This window comes from Acomys minous (assembly GCF_964271855.1).
Source record: "Acomys minous genome assembly, chromosome: 10".
Classification (NCBI taxonomy): domain Eukaryota; kingdom Metazoa; phylum Chordata; class Mammalia; order Rodentia; family Muridae; genus Acomys; species Acomys minous.
The window spans coordinates 44,375,832-44,396,383 of record NC_140491.1 but is presented as its reverse complement, the minus strand read 5'-3'; the positions used below and the strand labels follow the sequence as shown (position 1 = coordinate 44,396,383).

The window sequence follows — 20,552 nt, the reverse complement described above, 5'->3', positions numbered from 1 at the left end:
ACCCCTGCTGGCTTGTAGCAGTTGTTTAGGCTTCTTCCTGCTTCATCCAGGCAGTGGGGTCTAAGTTCTGCCCACTAGGGAGAGAGCAGATTCTGCCTTCTGGTTGTTATTAGTTGGCTAGGTTTCTTCCCTATCCCCTCAGGCTGGTTCAGCTTCTCCAGAAAGCAAGAGAGTCCCTGCTGGCCTGTTCTGCCCAAATGTGGAGGAACAGTCTGCTGGGGCAGGTATTTAGGTGGCTGTGGCTGTGGCTGCTCAGTCCCGGCTGACCACTTAGGAACTCCTGCTGGGTTGAGAATGTTGGTTATTTTTCTGCCTTATCCCCTCAGACCAGACCAGCCACTCCAGAGAGTGTGGGAGACCTGTTGGGCTGTAAAGACTGGCTAGGCCAGGTCAGTTCCACCCAAATATGCAGGAACATTCCGCTGCTGCAGTTAGTTACGTTTCTGCCGGATCTGGTTCAGACCACACAGCTGTGGCTAGATAACGTGTCCACAGCCATTTGGGCCCCCATGTAGTACCTGGGGCTTTCTGTGTACTGGCGCAGGGCAGGAGGGGGGAGGTCTGAGGTCAGATTCACCCATTTTCCTGAGATTTCCCCAGGCCAGGAGCTCTGGTGCTTCACTGCCCAGAGTTCAGTCCCAGGTACCGAGTTTATGCTACAGGGCAAAGCTGCAGTTTGCAGGTGGGTTTGGATTCAGACTCTGTGGACTTGGCACCCTTCCTCATGGGCTGTTGGATGACTGGAGGCCACACCCATCTGTGCTCTGCCCTGTGCAGACCCCTTTCTCCTAGGGCTCTCCCAGTCTTGCAGTCTATAGCTCCCATTCGGGGCCCTAGTCTCAGTCGTGTAGATCAGATATAGTGCGTGTTCACCGCCGCCATCTTGGAAATCCCTCTGAATACCATCCAATACATTTTGATAACTAAAGGCTTTTTAATTTTTCTATAAGGTAATTTATGTAACACACTCTTATAACAAGGAAATATGATTAATGATAATGTTTTAAATTTCAAATTTATTTGTGTGAACTTTTGATAAAAATTGATAATGTATATGTATATAGTATGCTCTGTGTAGTGAATTTGTAGCAAATTCTTGGGCTTTGGAATGTCAGGGTGTGCATATATAACATAAATTAGGATATCTTGACTTATTGAATCTGATATTACTTTCTATCTATGTGTATATTCACACACTCATATGGATTTATATATTTCTGCAGGTATCCCCTATATCAGAGTTAAAAGTTCTTGTAACTACTCTAAATTATTTACATTTATATAATGTATTCAATTGCCTTCGTGCCTGTGTGAGTTTTTAGAACAACATGCTGAGAATTTGGTGTGCACGCCATCTCCTGCCATAGCAGCTATCTATTCATTTACCTTAGTGGTTACAACCCTCTCTGCACTCGCTTTTCCTGAGTACTGAAGTTAAGTGTTTGAGGCTTCCTCTGTTAGCTGTAGTGAATGCTCTTTATGCTCCATGCTGCCGTGAGAGGCTCCTTGTGACCCTTGAGAGAAATGACCAGACTCTTATTCTCCTTCCTTATTGCTTTTTTGATATTATGAAAGACAGTTTTCAATATTAGATATAATTGTTTCAACTGTCATCTTTTTAGATACAGCTTTATATTTATTTAAGTCATTTCCTTAGCATAGATTCTTTTTATCCTAAGAGGAAAAAGGTATGAACCATTTTATGGGCTTGTGACTGTGCATAATTTTATAACTTCAAATTATTTTTGAAAAATTGTGTTCGAATGTACTCTGCCAGCAGCAATAAAGGAATAACATTTAATCTCTACTAGTGTTGGAAAAGAAACATATAGCTATTAGTTGAGGAGTATTATTTTGGAGTAGGTGGAGATGTCTGCAAATGTATTTTTCTTAGTCAGGATGTATGAAGACATTTGCTCTGCACACCAGTGGGATAAAGGGGTGAGTATCAGACAGTATGTGATGGAAATATCTAGAAGACAGGTCTCAGAGCCAGGGTTCCTTAGAGCATTGCACGTTTTTATACAGATCTCTGATCCTGTAATGGTCATGCCACACATAATGTTTGCTACCTTGTTCTAGCTTGGCACAACAATTAAAGACATATCTTCATGTGCTCTACATTGCAGGCTAATTACACTTTTTACTTTGTGGATAAAATAAAAATTTTATCAGAAACACTTCTGAAGATGTCCAGCCTTTTCCAGGGAAATGGCAATGGCCAGATGTTCAGCCAGTTGCAGGTATGTAGTGACCAAGGGCTGAGGACCACCTGCTGCAAATTGGCTGAGATATTGGGGCGTTCCCATAGAAAATTTAATTGGTCTGAAACATGCATGGGTCCCTCAGTTGATTAGCAAAGTTGTCAAAAGTTGGCTATGTTTGAACAATCCTTGTGAATCTTTAGTGTTTTCTCCATGCAAATTAGCACTATGTAAAATTAATAATTTACTAATATTGATATTTTAAATTCTTTATCAAGTTTAATGCTTTTAAGTTGTATTATTCTTTTCACTCATAAATTTATTATGCTATCATTTCTCAGTACTGTATGGGCCACCCAAAACGAAACCAAAACACTAGACAAAAACAGAAAAGGAACTGGCAGGAGTGGGATGGGAATGAGGAAAAGTAATAGGGAGTGAACATAATAAAATTTAGTATGTACACATATGGAGATGTCATGGTGAGACTCATTATTATATATAGTTGATATATGTGAATAAGAATAAAAACTCTAACATTGACAAATGTGGTTCAAACAGGCCCATTTTTTTTTTTTTAGAGCCCAAACACCACTACTTATAAAATGGTAGCTGAGGCAGGTCACCTAATACCTTTTGAGTACTTGTGAAATCATAATTGAAAATATAGTAATGTGATAGATTTTGCCCACATTTTGTTCATGTTTGATCTACGTGTTGCCCACTGGGTGAACAGTTCATGTCATGGGCTTAGGAGCCACAACAGGTGGGTACGAGTTTATTCTCCCATGCTACATCAGCCACGTGATGGTAATGTAGTCACTGTATAGGCCTGTTCCTTGGAATTCTTAAGTGTGAACAAGGAAAATGAGAGCATCTTTGAGTGTAAGTGAGCTGAGCTTTGAGCTTGGCCAGGGATGCAAAGATGTTGGCTAGTTCTAAGTTTTCAAAGAGCAGATAAGTCTCAATCCTTTGGAAATGTGGCTGTTGGTAGGTTGCTCGTGCCACATTGGGTGGCTACTCAACCACATGCACTAGCTTGACTCAGGAAGTTAATCATAAGAAAAATAATACCAAAGGATATGAAATTGGGAGAGAGAGATGGGACAGATGATGCTAGGAGGAGTTGGACGAGGTGGTGGTGGATGGGTATAATCAATAGACATTGTATCAATGCATAGAACTTTCACAGAGTAAGAAATACTAGTTTGAGCCAGGCATGTTGGTGCATGCATTTAATCCCAGCACCCGGGAAGCAGAGGCAGGTGGATCTCTGTGCATTTGAGGCCAGCCTGGTCTACAAAGAGAGTCCAGGACATCCAAGGCTACACAGAGAAACCCTGTCTCGAAAAACTAAATATATAGGTGTTTCTTGTGGTGAACTTCTTTCTTCTTAAACATATATCTAAAATGTAGTGTATTACATATTTATTTACATATGTATTTATATGTTAAATATTTATATATTTGTTTTATACATTATATTATATAGTACATAATATCTATTTTATATATAATACATAATATATTTGTATGGAAAGAAATAATATATATATATATATATATATATATATATATATATATATATGGAAAGAAAGAATTTCACCACAAGAAACCACTGAGGAAGCAAATGATGTAGGAATTGGGACAAAGCGGAGGCAAGGGCATGCGATGACAGTGTACATCTGACACAAAGCAAGGTGACAGATACAAAATGAGGAGGCGAGGCTCCAGACTATGGTCAGCCTTGCAGCCTCACGGGCACGGCAGCTAGTGCTGTGATACTATTCTTCTTTAATTTGTTTGTCCATGAATTCTTTTGTTAACACAGTTCCTATCGACTGTTTCTGTAATAGACCTGACAGAAGATACTTTACGTTTTATAAGGTGTCGGTCATGGCCACGAAGACCAGCATCCTGTGTTGTAATCACCAAGCCAGCAGTGCACAAGGTGCCACTAGAGCACGCAGGGGAGCCTGGTGTTTAGTTGAGTCTGCAGTTAGTTGAGTACCACACGCAAGAAGAAATGTCAGAAGCTGAAGTCACGCACTCAGCCTTTCAGAACATTTTGTACCTTACTGTGTAGTCACAGGTTATGATTTCCTCTTCTAAGACTTGGGATCGTGTTGGTGGAAAGATGTCAGCATTTGCAGTGACGTGCAAGCCTGGCTCGGCCACTAGATGGAGGCCTTACTGCTTTTGGGTGGTGCCCCCATCTGTTCTGTAGTCCATTTTCCTCGCAGTAAAAAGGCAGCTGTAATTTCCCCCAGGGAATTCTGTGAGATTAAATGAACTAATGTGTAATAAAGTACCCTGCACACTGTCTGGCAAATAGCTAATGCCCAGTGAAGGAAGATAGACAAGATTTACGAAAGAGCAAGTGGCTAGACTTCATAATACAGTCTTGTCTCCAGAGACCAGACTAGATAAAACTGCTAAAGGACAAGGCAGAGGTGAGCAGGGAAGGGGTTAAGTACGGAAGATACAGATGTCATGATGAAGCCTTGTGTGCTGCAGTTTGAGTCTAAAGCATGGATAACTATCACTGTCCAACAAGTTCCCCCCTTACTTATTCAGGTATATATGAAAATGTGTGTTCTCTCTCTACCATATGGGTCCAGGGAATTTAAGTCAGGTCATCAGGCTTGGCAGCAAGAGTTTTTAATTGCTGAGCTATCTTACCCTTCCAGAAATAACAACTTTTATGTACCACTCACATCTTTACTCCTGCAAAAAGACCCACTGTACGCATGGTTTTCCCACTGGCTGTTGGGAATGGCAATGTGTTTTGAGCACACCCACACTCACTGCAAAGCCAAATCTCAGAATTTTATGAAGTCAGATTAACTTTGGAGAACTCTCCACAGCAAAATCATTGACACATGAGGCAACGTAAAGACGAGAGAAGAGCAAGGCATAAGCTGCCTTTGAAGGCATAGCTTTGCAATCAGCCCTACGAGAGGTTCCGGGAAAGCTGGAGTCCTTTTATGTGACCAGTACCTACCTGCAGACAACAGGCCTGCACAAATATGATGTAGAGAAGGAATCATGGGAAAGAAAAGATACCCCTGTGGCTTCATTAGGAGAATTTGCCCAAATCTACTAACTTTCAGTGGTACAACTTCTTTGCAGTTATAATTTTTATAACCACCATCTTTATTTTTCACAGTACAAGACACTATCAAATGCTGAGTTGTTGTTTACTATGATGTCTCATAGTTTCTAGTGCTGTGATAAAATACCATAAACAAGAGCAACTTGGGGAAGAAAGAGCTTATTTCACTTACACTTTCAAATCATGGTTCATTATTGAAAGAAATCAAGGCAGGAACACAGAGGCAGGACCTGAAGCAGAAATCATGGAGGAGTGCTGCTTACTGGCTTGCTCCTCATGGTTTGCTCAATCTGTTATTTATTTATTTATTTTTGTTTTTTCGAGGCAGGGTATCTCTGTGTAGCCTTGGCTGTCCTGGACTCACTTTATAGACCAGGCTGGCCTTGAACTCACAGTGATCTGCCTGCCTCTTGTCTCTGGCTCCCGAGTCCTGGGATTAAAGGCGTGCGCCACCATGCCCAGTGTAATCTGTTTTTTTTTTTAAATACAACCCAGGACCACAAGCACATGGGTGGCACTACAGACAATGATCTGTGCTTCCTAATATTGGTTATTGACAAAGAAAATGCCCCAAACTGTTGGGGGACACCCCTCTTTTTCAAATGACTCTAACTTTTGTCATGTTGACAACTAATCAGGACATACCTTAAAACTTCTTTTAAGTGGATACATCTTATGTTTCTTTTTCCTGTATCATAAACCATTGAGTAAGTTTAATAAGTATTATTGAATAAGAAAGCACGACACAACCGTTTCTGTTGAACTCCTTTTTTTTCCCTTTTTTTAGGATGTTCTGAGAAACAAGTTCATAAGAAACTTTGTGGAGAGCCAGTTGCATATTGACATGGACAAGCTCACTGAAGACCTGCAGACATATGGTAAGGGTGCAGATCAGTCGGGTTGGGGTCATCTGTCCACGGTTGTGCTGCCTGGATCCTACCCCATTGGCCATGGTTTACTTTTACTCTCCCCTTCTCTGTTTCGCTAACCATAACCTGAAGGCCTTGGAGTAGATAGTCTACGGAGTTTGTTCACATCCGCAGTTCTGTGGTGACAGCAGGAAGGCTAGAGAAAGGAAAAGCCTTTCATTAGGCGTAACACTTAAAGTTTTTGAAAAACAACTGGTCATTTGCTGTTTTGCAAAAGTGGTAAGGATAGGTTAAATGTCTCTTACTTAAAATGCTTAAGACACAAGAGCTTTAGATTTGGGAAGCTCTGCATGTGCTTAAGAGAGCAGTTTGGGGATGGGACCCAAATCTACACACAATATTCTTGTAGCTACCACAATAGCTGCATATTTTATGTGATAATTTTCAGTATGAAACCAAATTTCCTGAAGTGAGCTGTTCCACTTGGTTTCATTGGAGCTATCTGCTTTACTTTGTGATTTTTCTAATGCTGATTTTCTTTAGCTAGGTTTCATCTCCCATGAATTTATTTAGTTGAATTTTCCATTTATATCTTTTTGCATAGTTTCTAGTTTTTTTTATTGAAAGTCTCTCTATTTTCAACATAATTAGGCCTAATTATATTTTAATTCCATGCTATTAACTATACTGTTTGCCATTTTTTCTTCTCTTGAATTTTGGCTATTCTTTTTCTCTATGAATACTAAATTTTTTTATTGTTGCGTTTCTTAGTTCTGAGTGATACTCAACAGCAGGGTTCCTGGGTACCCAGTTTTTTTCTAATCTCAGATCTTTACGTCTTTCCTGCCTTGAAGACATAGTAAATATTTTTAATCTTAATGCTTACTTATTTAATGTGTGTGTGTACACATGTGTGTGGGGTGCCTGCACCCACACTGAGATGCAGAACCTGGAGAAAGCTATTCGATATCTCTCACTATTGCTCCCTACCTTATTCCTTGTACATGGTCTCTCCATGAACCTGGGGCTGGCTGCTTTTTGGCTAAGCTGACTTCGCCATGCTTGCCTCCACTTCCCATCTCGCTACCCCCGGTGACAAATTTATGTGGCCAGACCAAGATTTTTCACATATTTGTTGGAGATCTACACTTGGACCATCATGCTTGCAGTGCACCCAGGCCAACTTCCCAGCCCTTATTTCTAAAAAGTCTTTCATGTTTTCTAGTTGTTCTTATTAGGAATGTTTTTGGTAAGAAGTGGACCCTTATTCTAAGATGGAACTCCCTTTGTGGTTTTAATTATATACTTAATTAATTTTGTATATAAACAATATTGGACTTGTTTGAGCTATTATTAAATGAAGAAACATGTTTATTTTCATATACATTTGTGTGATGCCCGCTGTACAAACAGCAAGCACTGGAGTGAAAGAGAATTTGATTTGTTCTAATTTGTTTGCTGTCCCCAGGACGGATGCTGGATAAGATGTTTAACCACGTGGGCGCTGGACACTTCCAGTTCTTGGGTGGTATCTTGGCCAATCTCTCTTCCTGTGTGGTGCTGGACCGATTCCAGGCAGTGGAGTCTGTTGACACCCTGGAGACCAAGGCACATCAACTTATGCAGCAGAATAGTTTCTTGGCCAGTAAGTACTTGGCAGACAAATGTGCTCACCAAGGCACTGGCTTCAATAGGTGGTCATTTTGTCTCACCTCCCTAAGTGCATCTTAAGTTGACATGGGAAGAAAATTTCTAGATAAACCATAAAACGGGACAAAGGAGTACACACAAAGATAGAGAAAATAAGTTCCCCATGCTGTAATGACAGGCAGCTGTTCTCAATTCCCAGGGCACCACTACCTGCTATGTCTATTTTTACTGTTTTTGACTTCATTTTATGGTGAAATCTCACATGAGAAGCAGTGTACTCAGACTCCCTCCATCAATTTTATTTTTATCACAGTATCTTGATGCTCTGAAGTAGGGAGAAAGGAAAACGACGACGGCCAGTTAGATTCTGTTACCAGTTCTACATCTATCTACTCAGCATAAGTGTGATGCATGCTTATGTTCTTTTGGAAAAGACATTAGATTATTACTCTCATTGCTGTTCTGAGTTAGGGGTTTAAGCCAGGACCTTGCACAAACTCAGTACATGCACTACTGCTAGACCATATCTCCAACTCCATGGAGTTCATTGTGATTTGAAATGAGCTTGCTAGGGATGCCGAAATGCTGTCTCAAAACACTGCCAACTTCAGCCAGAGAACCCTACAAAACTTGTTGCAATTTAGTTCTGCAAGATGTCTACTGCTTTCCTTTGATGCCTGTTAGGGAAGGACCTTCTGTCCTTCTGTGGGAATGTATTGGTTTACTGATGCACGTATCCTCCTGAAATCTCATCTATGCATGCACCTGCCAAATTTTCCCTTTTCTTAAGGACATGATCATGTTGAATTAAGGTCTACTCTGACAGCATCACTTTAACATGACAACCCCTTTCAAGGTATCATCTTCATGGGTGGGAGATGCTCTTTATTGTGCAAGCTTGAGGACCTAAGTTCAAATCCACAGTACCCATGTTAAAAAAACCCAGCTGTGGCCATGTACACAACACTGACCCCCAGTGTGATGAATGCAGAGACAGAATTGCTGAGGCTCTGTGGCTGCCAGCCCAGCTCCAGGTTCAGTAGAGACTCTGTCTCAAGGAAATAGGACAGTGATGGTGGAAAAGGGCATCTAATGTTTCCTTTGGCCTCCACATACCTGCACATGCCCTTACACACATGTGCATTAATCATACACACACTTACACACAAATATACACATTAACAAAACACACATCTATTCATTGACTAGACATACACACATAGTCACAGTCACATACACACAAAATGTATATTAACCATGCATACGCACAGCTTCACCCACAAGACATATATTAACTAGATATACACACACAGTCTTACACTCTCTTTCTCACACATATACACACACAGGTACACACACACATACACAAAGACATATACCATATTTTGAGACCATAAGACACACCTGACCATAAGACACACCGAGTTTTTAGAGCAGTAAAACAAGGAAAACAGTAAAAAGCAGCAATTGGACCATAAGCCGCACCCTAATCCCCCACCCTGACTTTTTAGGGGAAAGTGCATTTTATTTTCCAAAAAATATGATATTAACCACACATACACAAAGTCACACACACATATTCTCCCTCCCTCCCTCCCTCTCTCTCTCTCTCTCTCTCTCTCTCTCTCTCTCTCTCTCTCTCTCACACACACACACACACACACACACACACACACACACACAGAGAGGTACTTATATGAAGCTCTCTCCTAAGAGGATTACATTCTGACCTCTAGGAGTTTGCATTTTGATGGAACACAATTCACCTTCTAATAATCTTTGGGCATTAAATACAGAGAATCTGTGTAGCAGAGAGTAGCATCTTACATTTATGCTGCAAGTGATAAGTGCCATAGGATTCATATTCTGTGCAGCCGGCTGGACTTGTGGTCACAGAGAGAGAATGCCTGATTATCTGGTCAGCTTTGAGTAATTTTTCAAGTCTATTCAGAATGTGAACTGAATAGAGTCTTTGTGTTGGTGATAACACAGTATTGTCTTTTGTAAAACTGGAAAGCTGCCTTGGACTGTGAATTACAGGGTCTTGCTTGGATTTGCCTTTGGAGCATAGTAACCTGTTTGTTTGCCCTCCTTGATCTGCACTCACCTACTGCAGGATCCTGCCCTCCTGCCCGTCCCCGGCTGTTGCATCCATGAATGGTAGGAAACTTTTTCCCCTTTTCTTGCTATCCAGGTGTCATATTCAACAGTTCCTTGGGACACAGACGCATTAGATCAGCATCTCGCAAATTGCCACCCCATGTCACATATACAATCCGGACCAACGTCTTATACAGCATGAGGACAGACATGATAAAAAATCCTTCCTGGAAGTTTCACCCTCAGAATCTACCAGCTGACGGGTTCAAATACAACTACATTTTTGTACCTCTGCAAGATATGATTGAGAGAGCCATCATTGCAGTACAGACTGGGCAGGAAGCCCTGGAGCCAACCACGCAGGCGCAGGCAGCTCCCTACCCATGCCACACCAGTGACCTGTGAGTAGCTATGCTTAGCCAAGTTTTCTTCTGGTGTCTACCTACCAGTAGAGAAATTCTGAGTTTAGAAAACAGAGTGAAGAAAAAAAATCTTTGAGTATCTCTAGTGTTGTTTCAAAGTACAATTTAAAAATCTTCATTCCTGCTTCTAATTTCTTAAGAGTCATTTATATATATTTATATATACATACATATATAAATATATAAATGAATATATATACACATATATGTATATACACACATTTTATATATACACACACACACACACACACACACACACACATTTGAATTGTTCAGATGGAAAACAATGATTGAGCTATAGTCTATCCTGTTTCAACTGATTCTACCCACAGAATGAAAATCTTTGAACAGAAAATTCCAAAATTTCCCCAAGCAAAACATGGTTTAACTTTGTGCCCTGTACTGTACTGAGTCCATATGAGTAGAGGGATATATAGGCATTGTGTTAGGTAAGCAAGTAATGATGGGATGATTTAAAATATACAGGATCATAAGCATTTTTTTTGTGTGTGTGTGTGCTCACATGCATGTGTATGTGTGCCCCCTAAGCAGGGGACGCTTAGCAGATAGAGCAAAGGCCATGGTTGGCTGAGGCTCTGTGAACTCAAGTACTAGCTAGCACACTGAAGTGTAGTCAGACCAGCGTGCTGAAGAGGTTGAATCACATTGCCATAGTTTGCAGGAACAGCCTTCCTTCCTTCCTTCCCTATGGCGAATACTGTTCTTTCTCATAAGCACCTGTTCCTACAGCTGGCCTGAGTAACGGTGCGGGCAGTTTGCTCTCCCTGTACACTGCTTCTGATGGGACCCTTAGAAGATCCCTTGAAAGCACAGAAGGAGTCAAGTGGATGAGCGTAAGGCTATTAAAGGGATAATTGCAACGAGGCTAGCTCTGAGAACAGACCAGACACTTGTCTTTCAATGATGCTGTACTTTTGATGGCTGCTGTACATCTGACCTCCGAGGTCAAGCTTTGTCTGCAGCTGATTGGTGGCCCCTCTGTGAGAACAAGCCACTTAATTTTATGTCCACTCCCTTCTGCATAGCGATGCCTCATCCATTACAGCTCATCAGTACATTGTTGGTGACGGTAGTATTATGAGATGCACGTGTTATGGTTGTAGGCTGAGGGGCAGATAGGGTCAGAAGGTAGCTTGATTAAGCTAATCTTGGGATGTCTCAGTGTGATGGAGAGATCAAAGGTCAGGGAGAAAGAGAGAAAGAGAGGGGGGGGGGAGAGAGAGATATCCCATTTCTACCCAGGAATTGCCATACTAGGCAAATGGTTGATATGACAGGTAAATTTCTCTCTCTCTCTCTCTCTCTCTCTCTCTCTCTCTCTCTCTCTCTCTCTCTCTCTCCCTCTCCTTCCCCCCCTCTCTCTCTCTTTTGTAAAATGAAAACATGTATACTTTCAAAGAAATACTAGTTTTTACTGTGAACATTTTCAGCCTTACAAAGTGCTTCTAAAGTATTTTTTTTTTTTTTTTGGTTGGAAGTAAGAGCTGAAACCAAGAATATTGTTGTCACTGGCTAGGTGTCATGCCCGAATGCTCCATTTAAATTTAAATAGTAAAAATGTAAGAAATAAGGTGAATTTCAGTAAGCCCGCGTAACAGTCTCTTTTAGCATATTATGAATATATTATGAACACAAGGCATACCAGTGTGTGCCTTGTGGGTGGGAACACACATATTCTTTCCAGTCTGGTTCATAGGATGAGCCATGGGCTGACACTGTCCACCTTGACCCGAGTATCTCCTGAAAAGAACCATGGACATACTAGCAAATGCGTTCGTGAGAAGCTGGAGGCAGCCTCAGTTTCTACTTCTCAGCCCTGTGGGAGGGAAGTGGAGGAAGCACTGAGCCAGCCAGCTGAAGATGGGTCCTTCCTACCCACTGAAAGTTAGTGTTTAGGCATGAGAAACATGGCCGCTGGGAATCTGCTGTTAGTAGATGCTTGCATGGAGCTCTGACCCCATGAGGCCTCTTCTCCCTGCCTGCTCTCTGGGATGCCATTATGCAGTTCCTCAGACCCATTCATTTTACTTGCTTGAAGCAGCTAAGAAGTACTTTTCCCTTCCTGAAAGACTGAAATCCTGGAGACCTTGTCTTGTGGTGTGCCCCTTCTTTCCATTTAGTTCTTAGACGCCTGTTGTTGGAGGCTCAGTGTGCCCGCAGTGACCGAGGCAGTCTGAGATCTTTCAGGGACTCAGCCACCCAAGTGAAACTCCTGAACATACTTGTTCAATAATTTTTAGTAGTTCCCTGCTGCCTACTGAGCAAGTTGCATATTCATTAATTTATTAATGTATTCCATGACATTTCTGTGCTATTTGTCAGTCTCCAAGTTTGGGGTGAATCAGTGAAATGAACAGGTGAAAAATCCCTGCTCTCGGGGCACCAACAGTTCAGGGAAGTCTACAATGCAATAAGGGAGAACAGTGAATTGAATTTTAATGGCAGTAATTGCTATGGTGCTCAGGAGAAGTGAGGTGGGAGGTCAGAAGTATGAGCTGAGTTAGCCAGGGCGGTGGGGGTGGGTCATATCAGAAAGGAAATGTTAACATAGACTTGGAAGGGTACAGAAATATAGTGCAAGGTATGTTCCTGGCTAGAGGCCAAGCTAGTAAAAAAAAATCCCTTTAATGGGCATGGCCTGGTGTGTGTGGAGTCAGAAGAGAAGAGTGCACTAAGGCATGATGGGAGGAGGTGAGGTCAAGGAGTGGAGCATGGCTTGTTCAGCTGCAGATGGTATTAGTGGAATGGGGCTGTGGAAGCATTGTTGATGTTACCTGGCAGGAAGAGGAGTAGAATTAGAAGCAGAGTCCTGGGCCAGGGGTTCGTGGGGTCAGTCCAGGTGCTTACCTCAAAGCAAGTAAACAATAGTAATGTTGAAAGTTGGGGATGGGTTTAATCAAAATGTACCTTCAGTGAAAATGGAGTCTTAGCATCTTAGTGCATCCACGTCTCTGAGGCGCTGACCTAAGTTTGAGGGTGAAATAGAGGGAGAGCCGGGGCCACTATTGAGAGGTATGCTAGGCACTGTTGGCTAGGGGATGGTCTGGTTGATCATTATTTAAGTTCTGGTTGAGGAAGATGCTCCAAAGAAACGCTTAATTTTAAGGAGGCAGAGCAATTCCCATGAGATGCTTGCTCTTGCTAGGTGGTGACCTCAGGTGGTCATCAACAAAGATGTGCTTGCTGTCTGTGGGGGCTCTGCTGTTCCTGGATTTTTGGTGACTCCTTAATTTAGGACTGGGGACTCCTGCGTGTCTTTTAGGGGGTGCAGAATGGTGCATTGTAAAAGCAGGTTGTAAGATACCCCAGTAACTCTTCAGTAACTCTTGTCTTTGAGCCTTCAGCCCTGAAATGGGATAAGTTGGGGATCGCTAGTTCTTAGACAAATATTCTGAGTATAAAGACTCCTACATGCAGAGCTAAGCAGGCTCTTGACCCCAAAGTTAAGGAGAAAAATGAAAAATGAAGGCAGAGATGTTTTGACTTACTACTTGCAGGCGAAAATTAGGAATCAGTGTTTTATTTGTTTGTTCATTTTGCATTTGTTTGTAAGACACATGGTTTCTAAGTGCCTGTGAAAGAATTAGAACCTTGGTTTATAACCCTCAGGAGTTTTGCTATAAATGGGAAGAGACAGTGATCAATAGACGAAAGGGAATTAGGGCAGAAGATGGTCGATTTTATTTTTGTTTTGTTCTTCTTCTCCTTTTCAAAAGCCATATGACAATAAGAATAATCTAATAAGAAGAAAGCACTGATAATGTGTTAAACTTATTTTGCATCTATACATAAAATTCTATACCAGTGAATTAAAAATAACCTTGTGAATGACAATTGTGGCATTAAGCTGAGAAGTAGATTCACTAATTTGCTTTTGTTCTATCTTCCTTATTCACTGGTATATTTTCATGGTTTCTTCATGTGTTTACTGAAACTCACTTTGGTAGATACTGCTCTCGTCTACTTTCTCATTGCCTTGTTCTCAACAAAATTCTACACTCTCAACATGAGAAGTCAGAGCTGTTGTAGGCCATCTTCCCTGCCCTAGTACTGTCCTACCATACTGAAATGCCCTTAAAACAGATTGATGATAGCAGCTGTCATGGAAGTAGAAAAAATAAACTCTATGCTCCAGTGTCCTCACTTTTTCATGCCCCAAACATTTTGGAGAAGAGTAAATAGGAGGCATGTGTCTTCTTGAACTCCCACAGAATCTTCAGTGTCTCCATCTTGCTCCCCTGAAAAGTGACAATAATAGTGTGTCTCTTAAATTTTTATCTCTCTTCATTCCATGCTATTTATTGTCTAAGAACCTTATAGAGTGGATGAGACTGGCACTCAGGTCATCTTTTCAAATATTTCATGGGCATCTTTATACTTTTCAGTCCATTTCCCAATGGGTTATTAGCTACTTCTGTCTTAGGTGTTTACCATGAGAGCCTCTGCCATTGAGATGCAATTCTGTTCTTGCAGGTAGTGATTTCTCACACTTCCTAACAAGATATGTGGCGGGAGTTTGGACATGAGTGAGCTGATTCAATAATCACAACATGACCTGGTACATGTGTAATGCCTTAAGGCTAGAGATGCTGGCTAGAACTAACTGGTTAAGTTCTGTCTCATGAAGAATAATCTCAGGCAAAGTTCCAAACTACTTCATGTGGAAGCACCACACACCCTGACTCGCTTTCTAAGTCTTGCTTTCTAAAGTTTTGTGATCATTTTTAAGATCCAGAGATCCACTAAGACTCCCACACTGGCATGCTGAAACAATTGGTCCCCAAAACCCCACATTATGTCCCAGCTTTGCCCCTTGCTAATCACAAGACCTTGAGAGATAGGATGTTGATTTGAATTTTGTACATCATCTCTTCCTTTTGCATTGCACACTAATTGCTGTTCCGTCGACCTCATTAGCTTATGCAGAGTACATCATGGTGCTTGAGAAAAGGGCAGGTCCACGAAGGCACAGGGCGCTGGCAGAGCAGACACTCCACGTGGCAACTTTCTCTGTCAGGGTAGTGCTCTACTGGTCAGAAGGTTCCTCTGCTTGCAGATGCTGAAAGTCAGGGTGGGTGCGATGCTTTTCCATGGTGCCAGACTCACAGAACAATGTATAAAGGCAGTATCTGTTTTTCTATCAGAGATTCCCGAGTGATCAAAAAAAAAAGTATGAAAGGAAAAATGAAGTAAGAATGTCAATAAATGTCTTTGCTCATGGCTGGTGAATTTTGTCAGTGCACATAGCCCCCGCATGAATGATGGGTCCGACATGACCTCTCCTTATCCTCTGCTCCATCTGGGTATCAAGCTATAGACCACTCAAGCTGATCATACTGGGGAGGCTCGTGGAAGATAGAGGGCTTAAAACCTCCAAATATATGTTTATTCATTATGATTCTAGAAGGGAATGAGGAGAAAAGGAGAGAGTGAGAAAGAAAGAGGCAAGGGCCTTTGTCTTGATGATTATCCACACTGTGTCGTTGGCTCTCTTAGGGTTGGTAAGAGCTGGCCTGAGACAGTACAACTGGGAGCTGGGGCACAGTAGCAGAGTGGACAAGAACAGGCAGAGTCCAGTGTGATGTGGAAAGGAGGCCTGGACTGCTGCCGCCAACCCATATTTGAACCCAACTCCTATCTCCTGACCGACTGATGAAGTTCGAGCAGGCTTCTCTGTGTAGCTCCTTCTTGCAGTGGGACTTCGCTTGATATGCTCCTCACATCACCTTTTCTTCTTTGAACTCCGCACAGTGCTAATGCAGGCAAACAGCACATACGACACCATTAAGAAGAGTTATTAAAAAGCAAATCAATGAGGTGCCACTTGCAGAAAAGAAATGGCGATAATTTGGAAGATCAGAATGTCTTTTAAAATAGGCTTATGTGTGAGGGAGTTCAACTCTACACTGCAAAGTCTATTTATGGTGCTTTTCTGTGGGCTCCAGAGGAGGGACAAATATGAAGACGATTCTGCAACACATTAGTTTGATTCATGCTCTTTTGGTCATAGACCAAACCTCTTTTTGAGGTGACATAGACACCCGGCCTTTATTATATTCGTTTTTTATTGTTAGTTTTGCCAATAAATGATTTTCAAGAACAGATAAAATAGTCCAAAGTTATTTCACATTACATGAGTCTATTCTCTGTTGCTGGAGAAATACCTGAAGCTGAATAATGTATAAAGAGGGAACTTCTCTGCCCTAGAGTTTTAAAGGCCGAAAATCTGAGTTTGGGTGGCTCTATCAGTGGCCTCTCAAAGCTACATCCTAACATGGGCCAAGAATCAGAAGGTAATCTTAAAAGCTGCTTCCCAGTGCACAGCTTGGTAGACGCATATATGAATTCCTTCTCACTATAAAGATTACAAGAGAGATAATGATTTGAAATAATGGAGTTGTTTCTTTGTTCCCTCAGCCTTCATTTTCCTCTTTTGACATCTTCCTTGATTTTTATAACTTGCTTTGCTTTAGTGGCTACTTAAGTAGTTTCTCCTGCTTTATTACATACTCTTATCTTTGTCATACACTTTTGTTTGCTATTATTGTGTTAGTGCAATCTTTCCTTTCAGGATTTTCCCCCTTTACTCATTTTAAAAATCCTGAAAGAAAAGATTGCACTAATATAATAAAAGCAGACAAAAGTGTATGACAAAGATAAGAACATGTTAAAAAAAAATCAGAGTGCATCTCAATGCAGAAAGTGGTTGGTTACTCCTAAAGCAATTGTGGCAGTATCATAGCAGTAGCTCTTTCAGGCAAGTCACGTTTGTAGGGGTTAGGATTTATAGCCGGGAATTACTGATGATTATCTTTTTTCCTCTGGTAGCATGCAGAGTACATACCAACACAAATGTTTGTCAGTAGAGGAGAATCTTCTAGTTAGGCACAAGCTCAACATTTCATTTGGTTAAAAATATTTTATGTGACTTTAACCTTGGTTTCTTTTTCTTCCTTTCTTCCTATTATTTATAGACTTTGTCTTTTCATAGTGTCCTAGCTTTCCTAGATGATTTGTTCCTGAGTTGGTTTAACATTTTCTTTGACGGTCTATTTCTTCTACCTTGGCTGAAACACATGAGAGTCTGTCTTCCATGTCTTATCATCTGTTCATGAGGCTTATCTCTGAGTTTTTTGCTTGACGTCTTTAAGTTTTCATTTCCAGTTTGGGTTTTCTTTCTGTTTAAAAATTTATTATGAATACACTGTTCTGTCTGCATGTAACACCTGCACACCAAAAGACAGCACCAGATCTCGTTATAGATGGCTGTGAGTCACCGTGTGGTTGCTGATAATAAAACTCAGGACTTTTGGAAGAGCAGCCAGTACTCTTAACTTCTGAGCCATTTCTCCAGCCCCTGGGTTTTCTTTGTTTATTAAATTCTACTTTCATGTCTGGAACTGTTTTCATTATTTCTTTTAACTCTTTTTCTTTTTTCACAGACTTCATTACGGGATTTATCCATATCTTCTTTAAGGTTCTTGAATGTATTCATAATTGCTATTTTGATGTCCTTGTTTTCTTCAGCTACATTACATTTCTTGGAGGCCTATGACAATAGAGCTACTAGCTTCTGGTGGAGGCATATCATCTTGGCCATTCATGTTTGTATTTTTGTGCTGGGATTTAGGCATCTGGAATTAAGTTAGAAATGTTTATTGTTGTTGATATCTGTTTTGTTTTTGTTGGGTGGGTCTGCTGTTGCTTCTGGATCCTAGGCAAGTATGGTGGCAGTGGGAGGGGTCTCTGATAGAAAGTTCTTCTTTAGGTCTTGGTGTCAGAAAGGAATTTAGATGGGCTAAGAGGCAAGGTTGCAAGGAGCTGTGGGAATTATCTCAGGGGACACGAGGGAATGCAGGTAAGGTAGGAGAGGAGACTCCTCGAAACAATCTGCTGCAGGACTGAGGGAAAGTCTGGAAAGACCATGGTGGGGAATATAAAGGGCAATGAAAAATGACCTATCTGAGGCCCAGCTGAGTGTGGCCGCTGGAGTTCCTGACAGAAAGTATTGAGTGGCAGCTGACACAAAGAAATGTACATCAGATGAATGAAAGGTCTGATGTGGTCCATGGGAAAGAGCTACGCCGAGACTTCACCATAAAACAGAGTCCCCAGGGAATGGAGGTGGGTTGGAAGGATCTTGCAAGCAGGCTGCCACAGGAGTAAGAGTAGGTTTGGAAACATCATAATGGATGAAGGACAGTGAAGATCACCTCTGTGAGTCGCATCCAAGGCGGTGTCGGTGGGAAGTCTTTCTGAGAGTTGGTTGCTGACACAGATGGACAGAGATGGGCTGGAAGGGAAGGATAAGGGTTGGTGGGACACAGGTTGCCGCGACTTTATTTTTTTATTTTTTCAGCCTTTTTATTTTCAAATGTGATGACATTCATATATATTTCAAAATAATATACAAAGAGACCAGGTACAAAGAAAAGTAATGTTATGATTAAATGGCTAACTATCTCACTATTGAGTGAGAACTTATTTAGATTGTCTACCAACCTATAGATTTTCCTCATACATATTAGTATAGGAAGAAGAAACGTCACCCAAGTGAACAATATAATCTAAGTGTATAATAAAATAAGTATTTGGGGGAAATCTATACAAATAATACTTATTTTTGTCAAACAAAAATTTTTAATTGAAAAATAAAGTTATTCATATTACATCTCAATTGCTATCCCATCCCGTGCATCCTCCCATATCTCCTTCCCTCCCACTTTTGCCCTATTTTCCTTCCCTATGACTGGGACTGAGTGACTGATGGGGACCTCCTCCCCTTGAGTATGATGCTAGGGTATCAAGTTTCTTCTTGGTAGTCTGCTATCCTTCCTCCACATGCCATTGGGCCTCCCCATCAAGGGGACATGATTGCCATGACTTTAAATACAAAAACACAGACTTTGATTGTGGTGTGTGAGGGTCCCTGCAAACGCTGTGCCTGGCAGAGGAATGATCTGTGTGAGGCAAGAAGGAAATCCATTCAGCACAACTTAGCTGGTGTTGGCTTATACCTTCAAAGCCACAGCTGGGGAAGACCATTGTTGAGTTTCCCCCAACAATATACTCAGCATATCCAGGTATTATGTAGGCTAGCCAGCTGGGAGAGAGCTTCCAGAGCAGTTCCAACAGGCTAGTGACAAACATTGCACTAGCATTTCTTAGTCCTTGTCACCTTTAAGTTCTAATTTATTCCCCTTCTGGGGCATCTCCGATAGTTAGGTTCCTTGTTTAGCACCAGAGAAGGGAAGGTAATTCCATATCAGACAATGTCTCAGACCAGACAGCGTGGAACTCTCTGTTGTGCTGACTCAGTTTGTCCCTTCTAATGAGAGGGATACTTAACTGCAAACCAGCTCTCATCCTATATTCCTTTGACAGTTGTCCTGGGTCCCTGGTGTGGGCTGTTGTCACTCAGCAGGCTCTTTGTCACCAGAGTTGCCTGACTTCTGACCTAGCAGGTACCTTTTTTTTTATTAAGTTAATTTATTCTTGTTACATCTCAATGGTTATCCCATCCCTTGTATCCTCCCATTCTTCCCTCCCTCCCATTTTCCCCTTATTCCCCTCCCCTATGACTGTTCCTGAGGGGGATTACCTCCCCCTGTATATGCTCATAGGGTATCAAGTCTCTTCTTGGTAACCTGCTGTCCTTCCTCTGAGTGCCACCAGATATCCCCCTCCAGGGGACATGGTCAAATGTGAGGCACCAGAGTACGTGAGAAAGTCATATCCCAGAACAGTCTCCGCAGGTACCTTTTTAAATGGCTCCTTGCTGTGCTCTGCTCAAATGCTTCAAGCACAAGGGGAGTTTCTCAGCCTGTGTGGAGAGCAGGATCCCTTTCTGCTTCTGCTGCATGGCTGTTCAGTGATGAGTGCACTATTAACTGTGTTTTCTGAGTCGATAATTTTGCCTTTGGTCTCCAGTCCCTCTGCAGTATGCATTTTCTTTGTTTCTTGTGGGTTCTCTCCCCCAGCTGAATTCTGCTCTCTAAATTCTCTGGTGCTGGAACTGTGGTGCTTATTTTATGAGGCTCCCTCTGTCTCTCACCTGGCTACTGCCCTTTGCACATGCACTTACTCCTTCCTCGCTGCTGGGCTGTAAGTACTTTCCTGTCCTCACCAACCTCAGAGGATGGCTGCTCTCCATCTGTCCAGGCCGATCTCC

General features: G+C 41.7%; 1 protein-coding gene across 1 annotated transcript in view; it reads left to right on the top strand.

The window, feature by feature from the left end:
- Positions 1-20,552, top strand: part of ABCA13 (ATP binding cassette subfamily A member 13) — a 418,312-nt gene that overhangs the window by 159,189 nt on the left and 238,571 nt on the right. Inside the window, exons 28-31 of the mRNA XM_084798070.1 lie at positions 2,130-2,243; positions 6,107-6,197; positions 7,657-7,833; positions 10,033-10,339. Coding sequence (XP_084654196.1) covers positions 2,130-2,243; positions 6,107-6,197; positions 7,657-7,833; positions 10,033-10,339 — 689 coding nt within the window. The remainder of the gene's footprint in view (positions 1-2,129; positions 2,244-6,106; positions 6,198-7,656; positions 7,834-10,032; positions 10,340-20,552) is intronic.